The sequence below is a fragment of the Phocoena phocoena genome, chromosome 14, assembly GCF_963924675.1.
Source record: "Phocoena phocoena chromosome 14, mPhoPho1.1, whole genome shotgun sequence".
In the NCBI taxonomy this organism is placed as follows: Eukaryota; Metazoa; Chordata; class Mammalia; order Artiodactyla; family Phocoenidae; genus Phocoena; species Phocoena phocoena.
The window spans coordinates 2413890-2436792 of record NC_089232.1 but is presented as its reverse complement, the minus strand read 5'-3'; the positions used below and the strand labels follow the sequence as shown (position 1 = coordinate 2436792).

Below are 22903 nucleotides of genomic sequence, written 5' to 3'. Positions count from 1 at the left end.
TAATCCAGCCTTGCAGGTAAGTACTGCACTAAAACTTTCACCCTACAGTTCTTAGCCTTCCTGCCTTTATCCAGACTAAGTCCATCCGGTCAGACGAGAATGAAAGACACTGAGTGTGGTGTAAGTTGTTAATGTTATGCTAGATTGTTAAACGTTTGGTTGTCTGCAGGGCTGATATTTGGAATATTGTTGAAGGACAGCCATAATCCTATACACAGCTGTGTGTTAAGGGAGATTTTAAAAGTGCAGATTTCAGGGTAGAATGACAAATTATATTCTACATTCTGTTGTCTCTTCTGCTTCCATCTGCATTTCTCTCTTAGTTAAGAGAGATTTAGCCATTTGACAGTTTTAAGTCAGCGGAAACTTGTTTTTAGTTACTCAATAAAATTAAGTTTTAATTTGTATATTTAACTTACAGAGTAGGTTGGTAATAACAGCTGAACTGTGTAACATTGTTGCTTCAAATTGAAGTTTATATTATGAACATTCAGAATCAGTGCTCATATAGCAGCATATTATTGAGCTATTTTGAGTTTGAAAAGTGGAGAAGCTTCAACCCTGTGCTGTGTGTCACGTACACTGACATCCGAGCGCTAGGCCTCCTCGCGGTGCGCGGACACAGCTCCATGGGCCATGGTAGGGATCCGAGGCGGTGCTTTGTGGGCTTTAGAGCTTCCACGGCCTTGGTGTGAACGGCGCACACCTGGACCACCCCTCGCTCCCTAGCGTGGGCTCATCTGGTGGCTTGGAGTCCTTCCTGGGGTCAGCGAAGGGCAGTCGGTCGAGTCAGGTGGCTCCCAGGGAATAGGCATGTGTCCACTTCCTGCCCTTAGCAGCTGGTCCCGTTCTTTTCTTCCTCCCCCTCTTTGTTCCGTTTTCCTTTCTCTTACTCTCCCCTCCCCCATAGTTCACTTTCTCTGCTCCTCCTCCTTCACCCTGCAGACCCTGAGCTCCAGGCTTAGGTTTACAAGTTGTATTGCCCCGGCCCGCTTAGGCGAGCGCCGTGCTTCTTGAGGACCACAGACGCTGCTGCGGGGGTCTGTGAGTCTCAAGGCCCTGCGGCACCAGGCGCTGAATTGCCGCAGTGGCTCTGGAGGCGGGGTGGTTTACCAGGGCCCACTCATTGATCTGGGCGGCTGCCAGGCACTCTGCAAGGCTGGCTCAACTACTGCTGGGAGGCTGTGATATTTCTGCTAGTATTAAAATTCTTCATGATTGCAGTTATTGTTTGAAAGAGTGTTTTGGTTACCTTAAGTTTTGAGAGGTGATTCTAAAACTGATCTAGAGACTCGTTTAATAGCAACGACCTGTCAAAAGCTTACATGAAGTGAAACTGCCAGTGGGTTAAATTGTACGTAAGAGCTTCCTTTGTTTACTACTGTGGGGCCTCAGTAGTCCTGAGGCTCCAGAACTGTCAAAGCGTTTTCAAGTGTTGTGCTCTTTTCATTAAATGCCTGTGCAGGTTTTGTAATTCGGTACAGAAGGGTTAACCTTGTAATGTACACTTTTGTATGTAAAAAGTCTTTTAAGGAGCCTTATCCTTATTTAAATAAAAGGAATAAAATTATTGAGTAGGTTTCTCATTCACAAAAAAATAAAATGGAAACACACTCTGTAGTGATTTGATCTCTTTCCATTTCACTAAACTATGTCAAAAAGTGTTGTTTATTCTTTATAGTACAGCCTTCTGTGCCCAGGTCAGTTGGGCTCAGCCCTGGTGCCAATAGTCCAGCCACGTCTTGGGCCTGCGGGAGGTGCTGGGTCGCCAGGGCAGCCTGCTGTACGGGAGGCCTCCTGCGCGGCTGACTCGCTGGCGGCCACTGCGCTTCGTGGGATGGAGACACAGTGCCCCGGACCTGTCCTGTGGAAGCTTTCCTACCCGGGGGGCACTGACCAGAGATTCGGTTGAGGGGTTATTTGTGTTGGGAGTGATCTTGAAAAAGTTAATATTTTTACTGGTATCTCACAGTTGGAGACTGAAGCTCTAAATTAACTAATTAACTTGGAAAAGCCTCAGGTAACTTTAATACCTTGAACTTAAAAGTAGATCTTTCATTTTTTGTCTGGACAGAAGAGACGAAAAAATCTCATTTCCCTTTAGATCGTTTTTTACTAAAGTGCCCTTTGCTGGCTCGCGTGCTCTGTGCTGTGGCGCTGAACTCGGTTGTCTTCCCTACTGCGGCAGGAGAGTTCAAGACGTGCGTTAGTAAGTTCCTGCGCAGTGAATGACAGGAAGAAAATCAGTCGTGAAACAGTTGAGGGATGGGGGAGGGGGAGGAGTGGTTAGGGAGGGCCTCCGAGAAGAGATGATGCTTTAGGGAAGGCGGTCTTGGAAAGCTCTCAGGAAGAGCTTCCTGTTGGCGGTGGGTTTTAAAGGGCTGCATGGTCTTTGTTGCTCCTCCCGTCGAAGGCGGAGTCCGTGTCCCCTGCTGGGTGTGGCCTGGCCTGGTAGTTTGTGTTGATCAGACTGGTTCTTCTCACTCGTGGAGCCCTGCAGCAGCCGTGGGAAAAGGCTGTGGGAGAAACGTGTCCCAGCCAGCAGCCAGCACTAACCCCCAGACCTGGGACTGCTTGTCACCCTTCCCCACTTGCTGCCAGGTGAGACCAGCCCAGGCAGCTGACTCAGAGCCATGAGGGAGCAGAGTGAGGAGTGTACGAAGCCACTAGGTGTTGGGGTGCTTTGCTCCTAGCCCTGGGTAACTCAGATGCCAGCCAGGGGCAGAGTGGAGCCCTGAGGCTGGACAGGATTTCACGGCAGAAAGGCTGGTGTGGCTAGGATCAGTGAGAGACTGGGGACGCTAGTATGAAATGACCCCAAGGCAAGGGGGCAGGAGCCAGGTTACACAGGACTTAAACGGGCCATGTAAGGACTTCGGATTTGATTCTAAGAGCAATTGGAAGCTCTTTGTTAACTGTGTTCAGACTTAACCAAGCGCTCAGTTTAATCAGAAGACTGAAATAAGACTAGTTCAATAAGTATATATGACAGCCCCAAACATTCTTTTATCTAGCAAAATTATCTAAGTTTTTGTTTTAGCATATTTGAATTAAAATATTCATTTTAAAAATATGACTAATAGAGATTCCCTGGTGGCGCAGTGGTTGGGAGTCCGCCTGCCAATGCAGGGGACACGGGTTCGTGCCCCGGTCCGGGAAGATCCCACATGCCGCGGAGCGGCTGGGCCCGTGAGCCATGGCCGCTGAGCCTGCGCGTCCAGAGGCTGTGCTCCGCAACGGGAGAGGCCACGGCAGTGAGAGGCCTGCGTACTGCAAAAAAAATGACTTAAGTACAGAAACTGTAAAAAGTGTAACATGTTTAAAATTTTTTTTATTTTGATTGAGATATCATAAAATACTATGACTTTTAAAAGTCTTATACAGCTCAGTGAATCTACATATATATGTATTTATGAATATATGTATATAAAAAAACACTGTCCAGATCAAGATACAGAGCAAGGTTGGCAAACTTTCTGTAAAGGGTCAGATAGTAAAAATTTTAGGCCTTGTGGGCCATGCAGTACATAGATGAATGGCCATGGCTGTGTTCCAGTGTAAATTTTTAAGAAAACAGGTGGCAGGCAGGATTTAGCCCGTGGGCCAACGATACACAGAACGTTTCTTCTAATTTGATAAAAATCTTGCTTAATGTAAAGGATTATCAAAGAACTGTATTATTTTAGAGCCAGTCAGAAATATTGTGCATTGCAGTGATTCCACTGATAGAGGGTAGGTGGGTAGGCGCGGGGTAGGCAGAGGCAAGTTTTGTGTGTGGTGGGACCAGCGGTGGGCGTGACAGCTCAAACCTGGGTTCACTTTCAAGATCTTCCCTTTTATCTTTGGCTTTCAGCATTTAGACTCTGATGTGTCTGGGTGTGGACCTCTTTGCATTTTTCCTACTTTGAGTTTGTCATGCTTCTTGGATGTGTTTTTATTTTATTTTTTTGGCTGTTCCCCAACCAGGGATCTTACAGCGTGCCGGATCTTAGTCCCCCAACCAGGGATCAGACCTGTGCCCCCTGCAGTGGAAGTGCAGAGTCCCAACCACTGGACCACCAGGGAAGTCCTGGATGTGTATTTTGAGATGAATGTTTTTAATTGAACTGGGGGGAAGTTTCTGGCCATTAATTCTTAAATATTTTTTCTGTCCCTTTTCTCTCTTCTCCCTGGTGTTCCCATTATGCATATGTTGGTTCATTTAGTGATGTCCACATTTCTCTGTTCATTGTCCTTTATTCTTCTCTGTTTTTCAGTTTCATAATCTTTGTTGATCCATCTTGAAGTTCACTGATTTTTTATCTTCTCCCAACTCAAATCTACTATTGACCCCTCTAGTGAATTTCTTCATTCTGGCTAATATACTTTTCCACTACAGAATTTCCACTTGATTCTGTTTTTTTTTTTTTTTTTTTTTTGTGGTACACGGGCCTCTCACTGTTGTGGCCTCTCCCATTGCGGAGCACAGGCTCCGGACGCGCAGGCTCAGCGGCCATGGCTCACGGGCCCAGCCGCTCCACGGCATGTGGGATCTTTCTGGACCAGGGATCGAACCTGTGTCCCCTGCATCAGCAGGCGGATTCTTAACCACTGTGCCATCAGGGAAGTCCCTCTTTGAACGTGTTTATAACACACATTCAGCAGTGTTTGGTTGGAGGATCTGTGTAAGCACCTTGAGCTAGTTAAGACCTCTGCTCTTTGCTGAGGACCTCGTGTGGCTTGGAGAATGCTTTCAGGTCTGTTCACTGCTCTTGAGTGGGTGGGTGCAGACCAGTCCATGCCCACAGTCTCCTGGCCTAAGTGGGAGTCCAGGACAGCTCTTCTCAGCTCTTTCCCCAATTCTTTCAGTTAAACTTCAGAACTGCCTGCCATTTGGCTTTTTGCTGTTCGTATCATGGAGCCACCAGCCCCCTCTTGACTGCTTGCCACCAAGATCTCTGTTGTTTTTGACAGTCCCCTCCAGCAGATTTCTCCATTCTTGGTACGAAATAGTGCCCTTCTGCAGAGGTTCACAGAGCTGCCAGTTCACAGAGCCTGCCTCCCACCTGGGGCTGGACAGTGTTGGCTTCTCCTAGAGTTAACACTCCTTCTCCCAGGTAGGTGCTGGGGAGGTGTCGGGGTGGGGGGACTGGTAGCCCCTGGTCTTCTCAGACTGCCCCTCTGGATGTGGAACCTCCACCGCATGAGAGGTTGGAGCCCCGGAATTCTCAGCCTATCACCCCTGGGGCAGAGCCCCCGACCATAGGAGCCCTTCCCTTCCGGGCAGCACCAACCTGGAGCAGGGCTTCTGTCACGTGACACTGGGGAGTGGGGGTAGGGTGGGATCAGCTGGGGCTCAAATGCCACAGACTTCACTGGTCTCGTTAACATGCAGTCGAGTTTCCTGAATAAATGTTTCTCCATGTGCTGTATGCCTCTAGGAACATTTTCAGAGACTTTACGTTATTTAGTTTGTATACAGTTTCCCTAGCTAGAGAGAGGGTTGTTCCACTGGGCAGAGGGTCCGCTGAGCCCAGCTGACCTGGGCTGACGGTGGTGCGCACCACCGTCCAGAAGCTCCTCCTCCAGGAAGTCTGTTCTTTGAGGCTTGGCTGGGCTGTTTCCGTGCTGGTGCTTCAGCCAGCAGTTTGTAGGGATTTCACACACATAACTTGGGGCTCTCTTTTCTAGAATTTTCCATCTCACTTTCCAGAGGCTGTTGGTGCCAAACTCTGGCCTCTGGTTCTTCAAGCTGGTGAGGCTGCAGGTTTTCTAACAGAGCTGTAGCTGCCCTGTGGGGCCTGCCCTGACCTAAAAGCCGTGAGACTGGGAAACCTACCGGTTGTCCTCTTCTTCCAGGGCCCACGCCCCTCCAGAGTCCTCCTGCTGTGGGTCGTGCTCCAGTGTTCTCAAATTTTTAAAAATATTCTGTCCAGAGTGGTTCTAACTTGTGGGAAGATTATTCCAATAGGAGCTACTTACTAGACGTGGAACTCTCCTAAGCGTTAATTTAAGGCTGGATAATTGAACGCTGGCTGTCTAGTGTGCCCGTGGCTATCATGGGGGCAGGTAAGATGTTCCATCACAAGATTTAGAAAGCTTTTACTGTTCTAAAAACATTTTTATTTTAAAAAGCACATCTGCAAGAATGCTTTTACTTTTGTATCATAAAGTAGAAGAAGCTGGCAAAACAACTCACAAGGGATGGTGGGCGTTATTCGTTTTAAGCAAAGCCTCCAGCTGACTGTCCATCCAGAGGCCTGTCTCAGCCACGATCAAGGCTTTCCCGCACTGACCAGTGCTCAGGTCAAGAAACTGACTTCACGCATGCTCCGCACAGATGGGACTTGATTTCTACCAGATTTTTCTGTTGCAGAGCTTATCATTTGATCATATTGCATTGTCTTAGAAAACTGAAGACAGGAAGTCACAACTGTTACTATAAACAGAGAAGCATGCAATGCCCTACCTCATAAATTGGCTCAGTGCTTCCCAGCTGTAAACTGCTCTTTCCCAGACGAGTTTACAGACTGCTGCCAGGCTAGGGACTCTGAGTGTCAATCTTTTTTTTTACTTTTATTTGCATTTGTTCCTTACGGCATTTATTCCTGGGCCATACGCTTTTGTTACTTCAGTTTCTTCTGGGATACCTTTTTCTCCTGTGCAGCCGCCTCCTCTGCTTTAGGGAAAATCTGCCCTTTTTCAGTGAGGCTCATCCACTGTGGCAGGGAGAGCTCGTGTATGGGCTGAGCCCACCGTGAGCTCTGGAAGTCCTGGGCCACATCTTGGGGGCTTTGTTCACCTGGACGTGCTCAGTGACCAGAGAATCTACAGCCAAGCCCTTAGGTTCAGCGCTCCTTTCTGCATTTTTGAGCAAGTGCAGTAAGAATTCAGCACTCTCTTTGGGCCACCGACCCTGCATCCAGCCCCCCGTTTGGCCTGGGCACACCAACCAACTCCACCATTCTAACGACGGAATGGCACACACTGCTTCTGTCGAGTGACATCCTTCGGACATTTTGGTGGCTTTTTGGATATGCGTACCCTTAACGGCCTGGGCAGTTTCACGCGTGTTCTTAAAGTGAACACGAAGATTTGAACCTCTTGATTTGCACAATTTTATGGGGTTTTCTGGGTCAAGTGAGTAGCGAACCGTTTTTAGAGGTTTACCGGAAAAGAGTGTTATTCTGATGGCAGCGATTCTCTCTCTCTTTACTGTCTGTCTTTTCAGAAACACTCGCTGAAGTCTCCCAGGATGCCCTCACTTGCCCGGGTGTTGATAACTACACGGGCGACCAAGATGTCATTTCCGGCCTCGAGGTGCCTGCGTGCCTCTGCACCCCTCCGCTTACGGAGGAGAAGGCAGGCCACTGTCAGGTCCGGACCCATGATGGTGGGAGGGCACCGAGCTCTGTCCAGAAAAGTGACCCCATGCTGCCTGCGAGGCCGTCAGCCTATGTGCGGGGCCTGTGTCACTGCATCAGAGGCAGAGCACTGAATGCCAAGAGAAATTCCAACCGAGACTTTCTCTTAAATAAAAGGTGGGATGCCGTTTCAGTCGACACCCACCCAGCCCGCCAGAGTGATGAGTGGCACCCCAGTAAAGTGTTATTCGTACTCAACCCAAATGCCGCATCACCGCTTCACACACTGCGCCTGGCAGAAGGTCTTGCTATGGGTAACTTTATTGTAAGCCATATAATCTTGCTCCTGGCCCCGCACCACAGGAAGTTACACTGTTGTAGATACCAACTCTTCGTCACTTTACGTAGCTTGGAGATGTTCAAGTTCGTGACACATTAATTGCACTTAAAAATTAAATACGCAGTGAAAGAAAAGCATTTATAAAGGTATCACTCAAAAGGAGTTTTACACTTTGATTGGCCTCGCCTGATTACAAAGACTCAAAACCCTCTTCCCGCCTCAGGCTTCCATGGCTTTTCTCCTTCTCTACAGAATGAGCGCAAAGGGTAGATGAAGGGTTTAAACAGACGTGAGTAGCGCTGAGCAGCGCGGAGGCAAGTCCCCAGGTGGCTGGTGGAGCCAGGTGCAGCGTGAGCAGGGGCTTGGGGGGGCTGCCGGGGGGTCGCGGAGGGGCTCAGATGTCCTTCCCGCAGTCAGGGCACAGGATGTCGTCCCTCTCCGTGAGGAAGCCTCGCCCCACCAGCGACAGCGAGCACTTCTTGCAGTTAAAGCAGTCGTTGTGCCACTGCCGCTCCTCGAAGGAGATGTACTTAGTGCCGCCCAGTCCTGTGGACGGAGGAAAAGGACACGGGTGAGGATGGGGGGCGGGCGGGGGGAGTCCTGCGTGGACGCGTTCCAAGCCCGGCTGGTGCGGTGTGCTCAGTGCTGGGCTCCACGTTTAACTCCCATCCTGTGCTCAGGTCGGGGAGCTCCTGAATCGCAGGAGAAAGAGAGACAGACGGGCTCCACAGCTACATGACGATCGCCGTCATTATAAGAAGCCTGCGGGGTGTGTGTGTTCCTCCCACCCGAGTGAAACGCGTGAGTTACAGAGCCGATTTCTCCAACCCCTTCCTTCCCTGGGTGCCTCAGGCCTGGTGCTCAAAAATTGGGCGATTAATGAATGAGTCGCCAAAGGGAGCACCGATGAGAAAGCTGTGAACCGTCTCTGGAACTGCCCAGAACGGCCTCACGAAAGAGATGCTACATGGGCATCTTGTTTCGATAAAGGACGGCTTTCTCCACTGCCCACGTGTCCTCACCCCACGGAGGTCTAGTGAGGCCGGTGGAACGTGAGAGCGGGTTAGGAGGACGTGTGGGCAGTGGAGAAAGCCATCCTTTATCGAAACAAGGGGAACAGGAACTCATTTCAGTTGGGGTGTCTGACTCTGACGTCTACTTATCAAATGTTTAAGGTACGTCGGCTACCTGTTACAATACAGGCGGTCTGTCCGGCCACCGAGGCCCCTGAAACAAAATGGAATCAAATACACGGGGTAATCCTTGGTGAAATTTGGATCGTGACTTGCAATTACAAACTCTTTCCAGAAGTAACGGCTCAATCTGCCAAGTTAAGAACAAGTAACAACACTGGCTAATAGTTGGAGGTCTCAGAGTAGCAGAAGTCTGTCATTCACCCAGCAGTTAGCTCCTTTTGTAATTTAACTGCCTGCTGTCTGGCATTAAATCCATTCACACGTGGGTGGCCTCAGCCTAATCCCCTGGGCTAGTGAGTGACAGGACTGGGGGTGAACCCAGGTCTCCAAGGCTAGTTTTCTTTTTTTTTCTTTTATGATCTGAAACCTAGATAGGGACTTTTTTTTTCTAATTTAACTTTTTTTTTTTTACACTGAAGTGTGGGATTAGCAGATGTAAACTATTATATATATGATGGCTAAACAACAAGGTCCTACCCTAGAGCACAGGGAACTCTATTCAATATCCTGTGATAAACCATAATGGAAAAGGATGTCAAAAAAGGAATCTCTGTGTGTATAACTGAGGCCAGTTTTCTGATACCACACTCCCTCTGCTACTGATGGAGCTGCATCAGCAAAGCTTTTCACCTCTTTCCCTAAATATCTTAAACTGCCTTTACCCATCCTAGGCCCGCAGTGACTATGGGAGACCCGCAGACCACACAGCCCGGGCCCTGGCCCTGAGGCAGAACCAAATGAGTGATTCAGGCCAGAGAGTCTCAGGATTTTCTGCATATATGAATCATCTGAGAAGCTTTTAAAAATTCTAACACCCAGGTGGTCCCCCAGAGTAATTAAATCATGACCAGGCAGCAGACATGTGTAAAGTTCCCCAGAGGTGTTTAAAGTGGGCGCATTTCCAGGGCTGGAGTCCCACCAGCCATCTGCTCTCCGCTCTGAATTTGGGGCACATTCTGTAGTTCACCCAGATTTGGGCTCCACCAAGTGCCTGGGGGGGTGGGAAGGGCCCACCCAGAGCGCGCTCCCCGCACAGGCCGGGGAGCGTCTGCACAGCCCAGCTGCTTCCCAGGGCCTGTGCGGGGATGTCAGACTCACAGCCTGCGGTTTGGAGAGAATCCAGCCGAAAGCAGAAATAACGCCGCCGTGGAGAAGAGGCCGTGGGGATGGGGGGGAGGCAGGGAAGCGCGCCCAGCGTGCGGGGGAGGGAGCGCGGCGGCCCAGAGTCTGCTCTCGTGAACAGACCCACAAGCCAAAGCCTGGCAGCCACACGAGGGGCAGGCGGTGGTGCGGGCCGGGAACCGGACACTCACCGCTGATGGGGCTGGCGCAGCCGGCGCACTTCTTGGCGTACAGGTCGCAGAAGCAGCCCAGGCAGTAGGCGAACTCGTCGCGGGACGTGAAGCGCTGGCCCGACAGAGGCTTCTTGCAGGCGGTGCACACGAAGCACTCGCGGTGCCAGGGCTGCTCCCGGTACGTGACGCCCCCGCTGGTGACGGGCTGCGGGCAGAAGGGCGTCAGCTCCCGCAGGGGCCTGTGCCTGGCGCCCTTGTCCCGGCCCTCGCCGCTGGAGGACGCGCGGGCCTCGCCCAGGACACGCCGCACCGGCGTCCGGGTCCCAGAGGTGCTGTCCTCCGGACGGCAAGGTCGCCCCGCCACCCCTTCCCCAAGCTGCCAGGCCCCCGCTGCAGACCCCGGATCCCCGTTCGTGACGTGGGTACCGGGGTGTCTGCTGGGACAGCACTGCCTCCTGGTCGGCAGGAGGGCGAAGCAGGGAGACCGCGGCTCAGGGGCCGGGGTCTGATGTCACGCAGCCCCTCCTCAGCGCCCCCCTGCGCTGAGATCCCTGTAGCATCTCTCTACCACCAGGTGCACCTGCTCCAACAGCCTCCTCAGCTACTCGGGGGGAAGGAAGAGGCTTAACAGACACCGTGGGGCTGGCTTCCTAGGTGGAAAAAATGAGCCCAGAGCCTGCCTTCCCACCCTGTCTGTGGTCTTAGGACGCTTTTCTTTCTTTAACCTGACGCAGCCCTGGATAGTGACGAGGGATCTGTCCCCACCCCAGGGACAGGCCTTTCCAGTTGCCTTTTCCCCTCCCCGTCTCCCCACTAGGTCTAGGGCCGTTTCTTGTTTATTCAAGGGGGGCGATGAACAAAGACACCTTAGGGATAGGTGGCGGCTCTTTCGGAAAGAACACCAGGTGTGCAAGGGCCAGGGGGAACACGAGGTACCTTTTTGCACTGAACGCACTGCAAGGCATACTGCCTTTCGTAGCAGGGCACGCAGAAGTTCTGGCCGTCCTTCGGGATGAAGCTCTTGGTTCCGATGGGCTGCTGGCAGCGATGGCAGATGAAGCAGGTCTCGTGCCAGCTACTACCCTTGTACTCCATCTTACGGGTGCCTGTCAGGGGTCGGGGAGGAAGGAGGACAATCGCGATGCTCACTAAAGGCCCTAGGCCAGACGACACGTGCCTTCCGCGTGTTCTGAAGGACAGTCTTCTGTCCACCCCAGAGCTCGGGGTGCTGTCCCGTCCCAGGTCCGTAGGAGGGCGCCCGCTGGCTTCCCGCAGCCCCAGAGGGTTGGGCGCAGACCGTGTGGTGCTTGTGCGGCGTCGCCAGCAGAGGGCGGCAAAGCTCCTTCTCACGGGCTGCGGATGAGGACGCGCCTCCGACAGACAGAGTCCACCGCCTGGTGGAAGAGGTGTCTTTTTCTGATTCAAAGGAGCAAGTGAGGAACCCCGTGAAGGCCTGGTGACAGCGTGATCCTGGCCCGGAGGCCGTGATGCACCTGCTAGTCGGGGCTCAGCCTCCCTGGGTGGGGACGGAGCCGTGCACCGCGGTTGGTGATTTGCAGGTGTGGGCAGGGGGGCGAGCTTTGCACCGAGCTTTGCACTGCACTGTCTGATTTCGCTGCAGAAGCCACACTGACCAGTCTGCACCTATTTCACCTTGATTTGGTTGTAGCATTTTCTAAAATCAAACCAAGGAAGGAAGCTAGCGCTCAGGTCTAGGTTTGTTTTTTTTGGTTTCTTGAGGAGGGCGTCGTCTTGAGATCAGCCTGCCAGAATCAAGAATTGACCTTCTACTCTAAGATAGACATATATTTGTCTTTGTCAAAGCGGCAGTTAATATCTTTCTTGCCGGGGCTTCCCTGGTGGCGCAGTGGTTAAGAATCCGCCTGCCAAGGCAGGGGACACAGGTTCGAGCCCTGGTCAGGGAAGAGCCCACCTGCTGCGGAGTAACTAAGCCCGTGTGCCACAACTACTGAGCCTGCGCTCTAGAGCCCGCGAGCCACAACTCCTGAGCCCACGTGCCACAACTACTGAAGCCCACGTGCCTAGAGCCCGTGCTCCACAACAAGAAAAGCCACTGCAATGAGGAGCCCGTGCACCGCAATGAAGAGTGGACCCTGCTCGCCGCAACTAGAGAAAGACTGCGCGCAGCGAGGCAGCCAAAAATCAATAAATTTAAAAAAAAATCTTTCTTCCCAATCTGGAATTTCCAGGCTGTTACCCTGGGAAGCTGTGCCTTTCCCCAAACGCGTGGCCCACAGCTTGGGTCCAGGCAGCTGGGCATCCTCACCCGTCAGTCTCCCCACAGAGTCAGGAGTCTGACTCTAAATTATCCCTGTAGCCTTGATTCTCTTCACATGTCAGGGTGACCCCAGCCGCTGTGAGGGCTAGAAGGACTCAGCAGGTTACCTTGGTTTCTACAAATTGACATTCATTCTATTGAAGTTGAAAATTCAAAACCCTCAATTGAAGTTCATCCTGCACATCTTTATCCTGCATTCATGAATACAGAGAATTTAAAAAATTACTTTTAAGGTGCATTTCTTTGTGTTCAGTTCCATTCACCAATGTAGTGAGCTGAACTCCTTTAAAAGGACACTTGAAAATTTAATGTATTTGGCATGCCTTTTAAGAACCTCAACTAGCAAACCGCACCTCAAGTTCTTCCTCTTTTTTTTTTAAAGTAACCCCTATTTTTCTTTTCTTTCTTTATTTTTTTGGCTGCGTTGGGTCTTAGTTGTAGCACTCAGGATCTTTTGTTGGTGCGCTCGGGCTTCTCTCTAGCTGTGGCACACGGGCTCCAGGGCGCGTGGGCTCTGTAGTCCGTGGCACTCGAGCTCTCTTGAGGCGCTGAGGCTCAGTAGTTAAAGCGCGCGGACTTAGTTGCCCCGGGGCATGTGGGATCTTAGTTCCTCAACCAGGGATCGAACCCTCATCTGCTGCACTGGAGGGCGGATTCTTTACCACTGGACCGCCAGGGAAGTCCCTTAAGTTCTTAAGTAATTGTTGTTGAAATGAATTAAACTTATAAATATGATGAATCCTAAAATAGCTTAAGCATCAAAACCATTTACAAATTAAGAAAATTCCAGTGTAAAACCACAAGCCTAAATCACTTACTTGATTGCTCACTTTCAGTCAGAATCATACGGTTAATTTACTCTTTAGACCAAATTTTTTCTAAACTTCACCCACACGTTACCAGATTATTTAACACACTATTACTGCTCAGAGTTGGAATCTCTTTATATGTGTGCCCTTAATTCTAAACCTTCGCAGGACTAAAGGAAGTGTATCTACCAAAGAAGCTGTCCTGAGAACAGATACCTTCCAGGGCAACTTGAGGGCTCCCTGCGGAACTGTATCGAGCTTCCTAAGAGCTAGGGGTCCCGGCCTGTGCCCCTGACTCCCACTCCCCAGCCTGAGCCTGATTCGGGGGCCACATCCCCAAAGTCGGTCAATGGACAGAGTCCTCTCCTGGTTTTAGGTGGCTCTCTGGTAGAGATGCCAGATTAACGAGGTCCCAGGTGGGATTAGCTGAAATTCCGATTTGTCTGGGAGTCCTGTATTTTATTTGCTAAATCTGGCAAGGCTATACCATCCAGCCACCCCTTACTGGTCACACAGAGGACGTCACTGACCCTAAGTAGCCGATGAACCATCCAAGGTCCAAATCTTAGGCTCTTCTCGCCTGCACTGTGTGCGTGTCTAACAAGATTTGTTTTTTAAATTCTGTACTGAAAAATTCCATAAAGTTTTTTGGTCCACTCTGTTCTTTAAAATGAAAGATTCCTCTCTCCCATAAAACAAAGAAACCAAAGTCCCCCCAAAGAGCAAGGGACATGCTCCCCCACCAACAGACAGGCCACCCATCACTAGCCTTGGCACTGGATCCAGCTGCCGCCGGAGCCTGCCGGGAACATAACCTGCATGAGGGCACAGCGCCCAGCTCCCGGCCCAGCACCCACCTGCGGCAGTAACCGATGGGGCAGGAATTCTGCGTGTGTGCAGAGGGCGCGGAGAGGGCGGGGGAAGCGCGCACACGCACACTCACGCCCGTGCGCGCAAGCTCTGCGGGGGCGGGCGGGAGGCAGAGGGGGCGGGGGAAGCGCGCGCACGCACATTCACACGCACGCGCACAGACACTCTCTCCGCGGCTTGGTGCCCACCTGGCATGATACTCTTCTTGCACTCCTGGCAGCGGGACGAGTACTCCTGCGAGTAGCAGTCGGTGCAGAGCAGCTGGTCCTCCTTGGCAGCGAATGGCTTGTCCACAAGGGACCCCCTGCACCGCGAGCAGTGGAAACAGGCCTCGTGCCAGTGCCGGTCCTTGTAGGACAAGTCCTGCAGGCCCAGAGCACACAAGACGTGAGACGTGAGACGTGAGAGGGGCCGGGGGCGTGGGCTCTGCTGGACCCACAGCGAGGGGGGCAAGTGGGCAAAGAGGGGCTGGAATGAGTTAGGTAGGACGCTTCTCTTGCTGTTCTTAGGGCCACTGTGTAGACAGGGGTGTGTGCGAGGGATGCGTCTGAAAAACGAGTGGCTTTCGCTTGGGGACTGTAAGAAAGAGAAACGGCACATGAAACTCATCAGCGCTTCTCCTGGGCACACAGACCCCGGGAGTCCTCTGGCCGCGAGGACGCTGGGCAAACCCAAATGTGCTGGATGACAGGCTGTGATCCCCGCGGGAGGGAGGCCGGGCTGCTGGGAAGCTCAGAGACAGAGCCTGAGGATGGGGTCCTGGGTCAACCTGGTGGAAAGCAGGTCAGGAGAGATCCAGTAGGTGCCATCAGCTGAGCGTCGAAGACGTGAGCTGGGCAGAGAAAGGGCACAGACCAGGAGGGCAAGACAGAGGGGCGCCGGGCAGGGCTGTGCCACGGCTCCAGGTAGCCGGCTGGGAGAGTTCCCGCCGGGCTAGACCAAGGAGGCCAAACGAATGAATGCAATTCAGCACTGTCTTTGTTGAGGCTTTGAAAGTCGAACAAACCATTTAAAGTCCCATCTGCTGGGAATTCCCTGGTGGTCCGGTGGTTAAGACTCCGTGCTTCCCTGCAGGGGGCACGGGTTCAATTCCTGCTCAGGGAACTAATATCCTACATGATACAAGCGTCGTGGCCAAAAAATTTAAATAATTAAATAAATAATGCCCCGTCCACTAAGAACAATATGCCTAATTTAATAATTTAAGAAGAGCAGTTTCTGATCGTGGGGTCACTGTTACAACACTGATGATAGAGTAAATGCATTTAACAGTTTTTTTGTATGGAAAACAGTACGGTAGTTCCTCAAAAAATTAAAGAGAATTACCATATGATCCAGCAATTCTAATTCTGGGTATATGCCCCAAAGAACCAAAAGAAGGACTCTGCAGGGATTCCCTGGTAGCGCAGTGGTTGAGAGTCCGCCTGCCGATGCAGGGGACACGGGTTCGTGCCCCGGTCCGGGAAGATCCCACATGTCGCGGAGCGGCTGGGCCCGTGAGCCATGGCCGCTGAGCCTGCGCGTCCGGAGCCTGTGCTCCGCAACGGGAGAGGCCACAACAGTGAGAGGCCCGGGTACCCCAAAAAAAAAAAAAAAAAAGGAATCTGCAGACCCACATTCACAGCAGCCAAAGGGGGAAGTCACCCCAGCGTCCGTCCACAGATGACGGATAAACATGGACTATTGTTCAGCCTCACAAGGGAAACAAATTCTGACACACACTACAACATGGATGAACTCTGAGAACATGCTAAGTGAAATAAGTCAGAAAAAGACAAATACTGAATCATTCCACTTATATGAGGTCCCGGAGGAGGTAAGTTCAGAGACAGGAAGCAGCAAGGTGGGTACCTGGGGCTGGGGCAGTGCGGGTGTGAGTGGGGACAGAGCTTCAGTTTTACAAGATGAAATGGTCGTACAGCAGAGTGTAGGTACTTAGCACCACTGAACTGTACACTTCCAGACAGTTAAGATGGCACATTTTATGTTACGTGTATTTTACCACAATTAAAAAGTAAGTTTTGATTATCACGTGACATGTGGAACGCACCCTTCCAGAAGTTCAGCGGGTCCCCTCCGTGAGCCCCACCCCGCTGAGCTGTGAGCCGGGATGGCGGGGCAGGGGACAGCGAGGCGGGCGAGTGAGCCGGGAAGAAAGGAAGCCAAGCCCAAGGACATCTGCCTTTGGGGCCTGACCTTCAACACAGCCCAGGGGGACCCTCCACGGACGACATCGTGAGAGCGAAGCCGCCAGCTGTCACCAGTTGCCCTGGTTAGCGAGTCCCATAGGAGGACGGAGCCGCGCATGGTTAGGGGACTGGACGGTCAGGGGAAAGCTCATTTAAAACGATCTCGTGGGTCAAAAGCACTGCGGAAATCCACTTGCCTACGGTTAACATTTCCGGCATGAAAACACATTAGCTAGGTTGACAAGAGTTGATTTGTTGACAGACATCTGACACTAGAAAGTTCCCTAGAAATCTGGGTACCAGTGCCCTGTCCTGACGAGACCATAAGCACCCAGGCAGGACTTCTAGACCTTCTGGAGGCCCAGCTCCTAGCCTCCACCCTCCCGAGGCTGCCGGTCACTTGGTCACTTGCTGTCCTGCGTCCCACATCCCGTGTCCTGTATTCAAGGGAAGGACTGCTCACGCCCTGGCTTCTGCCTAGTCCTCCAGGCCGTTAACAGCAGCCACGTGGAATCATCCCCCCTTCCTGGTCCCACCCTCATCCCGCCCCAGGGAGCTAGTCTCTGTCCTTCCCAGACGCCGGCTTAGCTGAGTCATCCCTTCCCTGGAGCATTGTGACCCTCACACAGCTGCTCCCCTGTCTGCCCCTCTGAGACGCGCGCGCACACACACACACACACACACACGTGTTTCTGCATTAACACTCCACAGCCCTGAAATGTTCGTTCAGGGGCATTTGATAATTCTCAAACCTTCTGATGAAGTGTTTTTCCTTGAGATAAATACCAACCCACACTCCTGCTCTCAGAAGCCTCAGTGAGTCACAAACAGTCTCTGAACAAGCTACCATCACTGTCGGGGGCGGGGCCGTGGGGAACTGGAACCGGTCCACCCCTGTTCCAGCTGCAGCCAGCGGTGACTGCCCTCCGGTCACCAACCTGCACACCTGCTGTGCCACCAGTGCCCTCGGGGACCCAGGAGCACAGTGTCTAAAATGCCTGATGCATTTCACCCCAGTGCTTAAAGCGGAGGGCTCCAGACTCAAACCCTGGCTCTGCCACGTATGTACCTGCCGTGGGGCTGGGGGTGAGTCACCTGACCTCTCCCAGCCTCAGATCCGCCCGGGGAAACGGGGATGACGGTGAAGCCCTGACAACGGTCCTGGCACATTGACACGGCTCAATTAATGTCAGTCTTAGATGCCAGCTCGTGGTGACAGCAGGTGCCCTGAAGCGTCACTCGCTGAGATCACATTTACTCGTGAAGACGGGGATGGAACGGACGCCCTCACCTAAGCTCCGAGCTCCCGGCTCAGTCACTGCTCTGTACAGGGCTTTTGGCCTCCACAGCCCTTCTGATTCTAAAATTCTTAGTCCCCTCTTACTTGATCTCAACCACACAATAACCCCACCCCATGGAATAAGGTTTATTCCCATCTGATAGGTGAGCAAGTTTAACGTAACAATGCTAAGACACCATGAACCCCGTTTCTTGCATCCCTCCTGCTGACCTGCAGCCCGGGAGCATCTCTGCAAGCAGGTCTCAGCGTGCTCGCCCAGCCTCACCCTCCGCCCCAGTGTCCTCTCTCACTCCGTGCCCGTGCCCTCACAGCCGAGGGGGCAGGCCCCTCCGCCCCCTCGGCTGTGAGGCCCCGCGTGGGCACCAGCCGCTCGGTGACGCCTGTGTGGCCATGAGTGATGGTGGCCCTGCAGGACCTTGTGCCCCTGGTGCCACCCCCGCGCGCACCCCCAGAAAAGCCCACGTCATGCAGCTCGTTCAGGACCGCACATGGAAGCCTTCATCTGCTGCTGTGCTGTCGGGTTTCCCGTAATTCTCCTCCTCTTGTGGGGTCCTGAAAAGGGAGTCTGAGTCAAGTTGATAATTCACGTCACCACCTCCTCCTGAACTCACTTCTGCAGAGTCCATGCCCTGTGGGTGCGGAGGTGGGAAATGCCACTGGCTTTGGGGGCTTGGGGCTCGTGGGGATGGACCGGAAAATGGCACAGAAAGGCCAAGCCTCCAGGTCAGGTTGGGTTGATTCGACCCGGTGCACGGCTGCTCTGAATGCTTGTCTGTAAAACTGGGCTCCCAGTGGCTCTTTCCACCTCTGGCATTCACGGCTCCAAACAGAGTTTTAGTTTTTAGTACCGAGCTAGTCTCGTCTCACTTCATTCTGTTATGTGTCAAGTACGCCACGTGGTCCCCAAAGATACTGTTTAGATGCTGGAGGTTCAAGGCTAAGACATATGGACGCGCTGACTGACTTTCAAGAACTTGGAAATGTTCTACAAGTACCTTGGTTTTAAGGTTCTGTAGAGAGAGAGCACGAAGGGGAAAAACAAAAAACTGGAAGAAAAAAGATCTTTGACACGTCGCAGAAAAAAGGCCAATGCTAATCTTATACACGCAGAATGCCATAAACTGCAGTAAAGTGTCTGATAAACAAGGTCAGGTAAGGCCCAGACACTTCCTTTCAGAATTTATTTTTCCATTTCAGAAATATTCCTAACAGGGTAGGCGCTTGTGGCTTTGCTCCGAATGTGCCCTTGTTGAGACCTCAGCTGAGCCGCAGGGGGAGTCAGTGGCCTGGAGGCACCCCCTCGCCCACCAGTTAATGCAGCTCCGGGCAGGGGGGGGTCCCTCATCCTCCTTTACACCCTGTCTATCCCTCCTGGGCTGGGAGAAGCTCAGCTGCTGATTCCCAAACCAGCCAGTCCTCACCTCCACGGGATTCCACCTCATCAGTGGATCTGCCGTGTCATCCGTGCCCAGCACTTTGAAAAGGTGTTCTGCACTTTGAGACTGTCAGGCTACCACATTCTTTCACATTCTTTCTTGCACATTCTTTCAAATCCTTGAAGAACGACGCTGGGCAGCCCTGTCCCAGGTGTGCCCTCAAGGGGACCTGTTTACTTTTTTTTTAAATTTATTTTTACTGTTAATTTATTTTTAATTTTTGGCCGCGTTGGGTCTTCGTTGCTGCGCACAGGCTTTCTCTAGTTGCGGCGAGCGGGGGCTGCTCTTGGTTGCGATGTGCGGGCTTCTCATTGCGGTGGCTTCTCTTGTTGCAGAGCACGGGCTCTAGGCGTGTGGGCTTCAGTAGTTGTGGCACACGGGCTCAGTAGTTGTGGCTCGCGGGCTCTAGAGTGCAGGCTTGGTAGTTGTGGCGCACGGGCTTAGTTGCTCCGCGGCATGTGGGATCTTCCCGGACCAGGGCTTGAACCCCTGTCCCCTGCGTTGGCAGGCGAATTCTTAACCACTGCACCGCCACTAGGGAAGCCCCTAATGCTGGTTTTAGACCTGCAGAAGGTCCTTTGACTGTTACCACGTCTTCCTCTTCGCAGCCCCCTCCAGGCACGCGGGTGGGTAGGTTTGGAGGCCCGTCTGACTTTATGGCACTGCTCGCAGAGACACGGAAAACCCAAAGTCTGAGCCAGGTACGTGGCCCATAGTTTGCTAAAGACACCGATTTGCTGATGGGAGGGACCAGCAGCCACCTCTGAGTACTGGCCCAGCTTATCTTTTCTTTGGTTTCTTGACTTTTTGAAGCCCGGGACTTAGGTAGACCTATCCCCTGAAAAACATCTGTAATCAGGCAAAAAAAAAAAAAAATATATATATATATATATATATTTTTTGCTGGTATCCACAGGTGTCCAGGAAAAATTTCCGGAAGAGCATAAGGTCAGAGGATCATAAATTTTTATTTGTATTACCTGTTGTCAACTATTCCACTGGCCATAAAAATGAATGATTTTTACCCCTGGAGATCACAGCATTTCCTCAGAGTTAACTAAACAGAAAGAAAGAACAGAAAGAGAGTCTGCATAGAAATGATGCTCAAACACAGGTAAGCTACCTATGGAAGTAGGTCATCCTGAAGTCCTGCCTACCTCATTTGAAAGTCAGTCAATACCCACAACATCAGCCTAACCCCCAGTGGCTTGCAGTATTTTAAGTTACGCACAAATGTCCTTCAGAGGGAGACCCAGGTGGGGCTTATGGCACCCCTGCTATTTTCAGACAAAAGAGCGGCCACCAGACCCGCCAGCCTAGCTGCTCCGCCCAGCACCCCACCTGCCAAGCTGGGGCTTCTCTTCCCGAAGTGCAGAGGCACATTTTTCCTGCCATCACTTCCTCCACAAAACCAACTGCATAATTACTTCTGAAAGCCAAGAAAACCGTTCCAAATATTCAGAAGCCCCAAATGGCAAGGTCTAACTGCAAGTTCACATCTTTTCCCTCCCCACATGCGCAGAATCACGTGGCGGAACTCCGCAGAGAGAGAACCGTTATCCGGGTTGAAAAGTTCAGCGTGACTGACGCCTGGCTTTGCAGCAGTCTTGTTGATTTTGGCCCCATTTGGGGAATTCTTGTTTATCTGCTCCTAAAGCATGTGCTGAAGGATAACTAGTTTCAAGGGTCTGTCCACTAAATCATACTGAAGAAATGATCAGTGACTTCGCTTTTGTCTTTAGTTTAGCTTCCAGGCAAGGATGATGAGCCCTAAATCTCCAAAACGTCTCCTTTAAACCAGAGTTGTTTGTCAGAATGATAGCTGAACCTCTCACCTACTTATGTCTTTTCCAGGTAAAGCCTTTATAAAATAATAACTGTTTTCTCTGCCTCTTATTTCTTCCTCAAAGCGGACATTTTTCTTGATGTTTCTCTAGTGAAAACTGATAAAGAGACAGGGCGAAGCTTCGAGAGGCGGGGGTGGGGTGGGGGGAGCAAGCTGCAGGGAAGCAGTCGGAAGAGAAGAGGGGGTGGAATTTTCCACACCATCAGCCGCTCCTTAGAGCACTGAGTGCATGGTAGCTACACACCACGAGAACCCATGATGCAGGCTCCCTTGTTGTAGCTCCCCCTTTTTTTTTTTTCTGTACACGGGCCTCTCACTGTTGCGGCCCCTCCCGTTGCGGAGCACAGGCTCCGGACGCGCAGGCCCAGCGGCCATGGCTCACGGGCCCAGCCGCTCCGCGGCATGTGGGATCTTCCCGGACCGGGGCACGAACCCGCGTCCCCTGCATCGGCAGGCGGACTTTCAACCACTGCGCCACCAGGGAAGCCCCCTGTACCTCCCTTTTATAAACGTGCGGACGGGCACAGAGGGGTCAAGCCATGGGCCCACGATCACACAGCCAATGAGACGCAGAGCCAGGACGGAACGGGGCAGCTCGGTGTCCGAGCGCTTGTGCTCGGCCTGGAGATGAACGCAGAGGGGCTCGGACACACATCACAGAGCTGGAGGTCGGAGGGCAGGCGGCTTTCAGACGAGCAAGGGCAGCTACTTCTGCCCGTGGTCGTAGCCAAAGCTCTGGATGCTTTAAGGCTTCCACGGGACAGGTGCCGAGTCCCGTTTCCCTTCCGCTCCACGTGCCACTCCTCTGTGGAGCCACGACACGTGGCTGCAGCCTGGGCTCAAGTGGGGGCATCCCACACCCTTTGTCTCTGCTCAGGGCAAAGGCTTCTTCCCCGTAAGATGGAAATTATCCCTCGACTGTCACTAAACACCTAGCGCCAGTCAGCCGGCTGCTTACTGACCGTCATGGGAAGGATGGATGAGACAGAAACAGGGCAGACGCGCGCTGGACCACTCCGGCTTGCCCCCAGCAGAGCCAGCCCTAACTGCTCAGCTGGCAGCCACACATCCTCACCGTCCCCACTTAGAAGAGAAGCTCCCCCGACGCCCCAGTGCAGACAGGGTCTCTCAGCCCCTCCAGCCGGGGGTGGGCGCCGGCTCTCCCACACGCACGCTCACTGCGCCAATACTGATCGCGCGCACCTGCCCCACGAGTCAGCCCAGGAGGGAGAGCGCTGCCCTCGGGGGAGCACGGGATCGGGCGGCAGGTGGCCGGTTAGCTAAGGATGCTGACCACGGGGCCACCACAAGTGGACCTGGGATGCTCGGCGCACACGTCCCGGAAAAGCCCCGACCAGGTGTGGCGGGACTGGGACCGTGGGGAGGAGGCTGGGAAAGGGCAGTGGAGGGTCCGAGCCCAGCAGAGGGGCCTCCAGGGCGTCCAGGGCGATGACCAGGACGTGAGCACAACTGTGCTGAGAAGCACGTGATTCCTGGGGAGTCCAGTGTGGGTGTCCAGGGGGGGTTGGGAGGCCCAAGGGAGGGCGGAGAGCACAGGGCTGGGGGATGCCCAGGGGCGGGTACCTTGCAGTCGCAGCCAATCAGCTTCCCGCACTCCTCGCACGTGCTGGCGAAGAGGGCCTCGAAGCAGGCCACGCAGTAGGGCCGCTCCTCCCGCAGGATGTACTTCCTGCCGAAGAGGGAGTCCTCGCAGTGGTGGCAGTCGAAGCGCTCGGTCATCCTGGCACCGGATTTGTGCCACCTACCAGGGAGGAGAGAAAGGACAGGCGCGGTGAGCGCGCCCGATGTCCCGTGCACACGGCAGTGACCGTCCTGCTCCGTTAGGGTCACCTTTCCCATCACCTTTCCCATCGCTGGCTACATCCTCTTTGTGAGCAATCGACACTCACCCTTGAAGCGGGTGTAATTTTCAATGATACTTTTAAAAACTTAGCCGGGGGCAGTTCTGTGTCTGAGAAC

The 22903-nt window shown here is 52.7% G+C and overlaps 1 protein-coding gene across 2 annotated transcripts; it reads right to left on the bottom strand.

The window, feature by feature from the left end:
* Positions 1–6097: 6097 nt before the first annotated feature.
* On the bottom strand, positions 6098–22679 carry FHL2 (four and a half LIM domains 2). Of its 2 annotated transcripts, none has more exons than XM_065891345.1 (5): positions 22508–22679; positions 14341–14515; positions 11111–11280; positions 10193–10379; positions 6098–6392 (listed from the first exon to the last, which is right to left on the bottom strand). In XM_065891345.1, the coding sequence occupies exons 1-5, from the start codon at positions 22661–22663 to the stop codon at positions 6385–6387; spliced, it is 696 nt and encodes a 231-aa protein (XP_065747417.1). In that variant the 5' UTR covers positions 22664–22679; the 3' UTR covers positions 6098–6384. The 2 variants fall into 2 exon arrangements, with proteins under 2 accessions (XP_065747417.1, XP_065747416.1); XM_065891344.1 differs by lacking the exon at positions 6098–6392 and adding an exon at positions 8078–8229 and having other exon boundaries at positions 22508–22663.
* Positions 22680–22903: the final 224 nt, after the last annotated feature.

Coding starts and splice junctions, on each gene's coding strand:
- FHL2 (XM_065891344.1), bottom strand. CDS start 22,663: ATGACCGAGCGCTTCGACTGCCACCACTGCGAGGACTCCCTCTTCGGC. Junction 14,516..22,507: donor TGATTGGCTGCGACTGCAAG/GTACCCGCCCCT, acceptor CTGGGCCTGCAG/GACTTGTCCTACAAGGACCG. Junction 11,281..14,340: donor CAAGAAGAGTATCATGCCAG/GTGGGCACCAAG, acceptor GACCCCTGACAG/GCACCCGTAAGATGGAGTAC.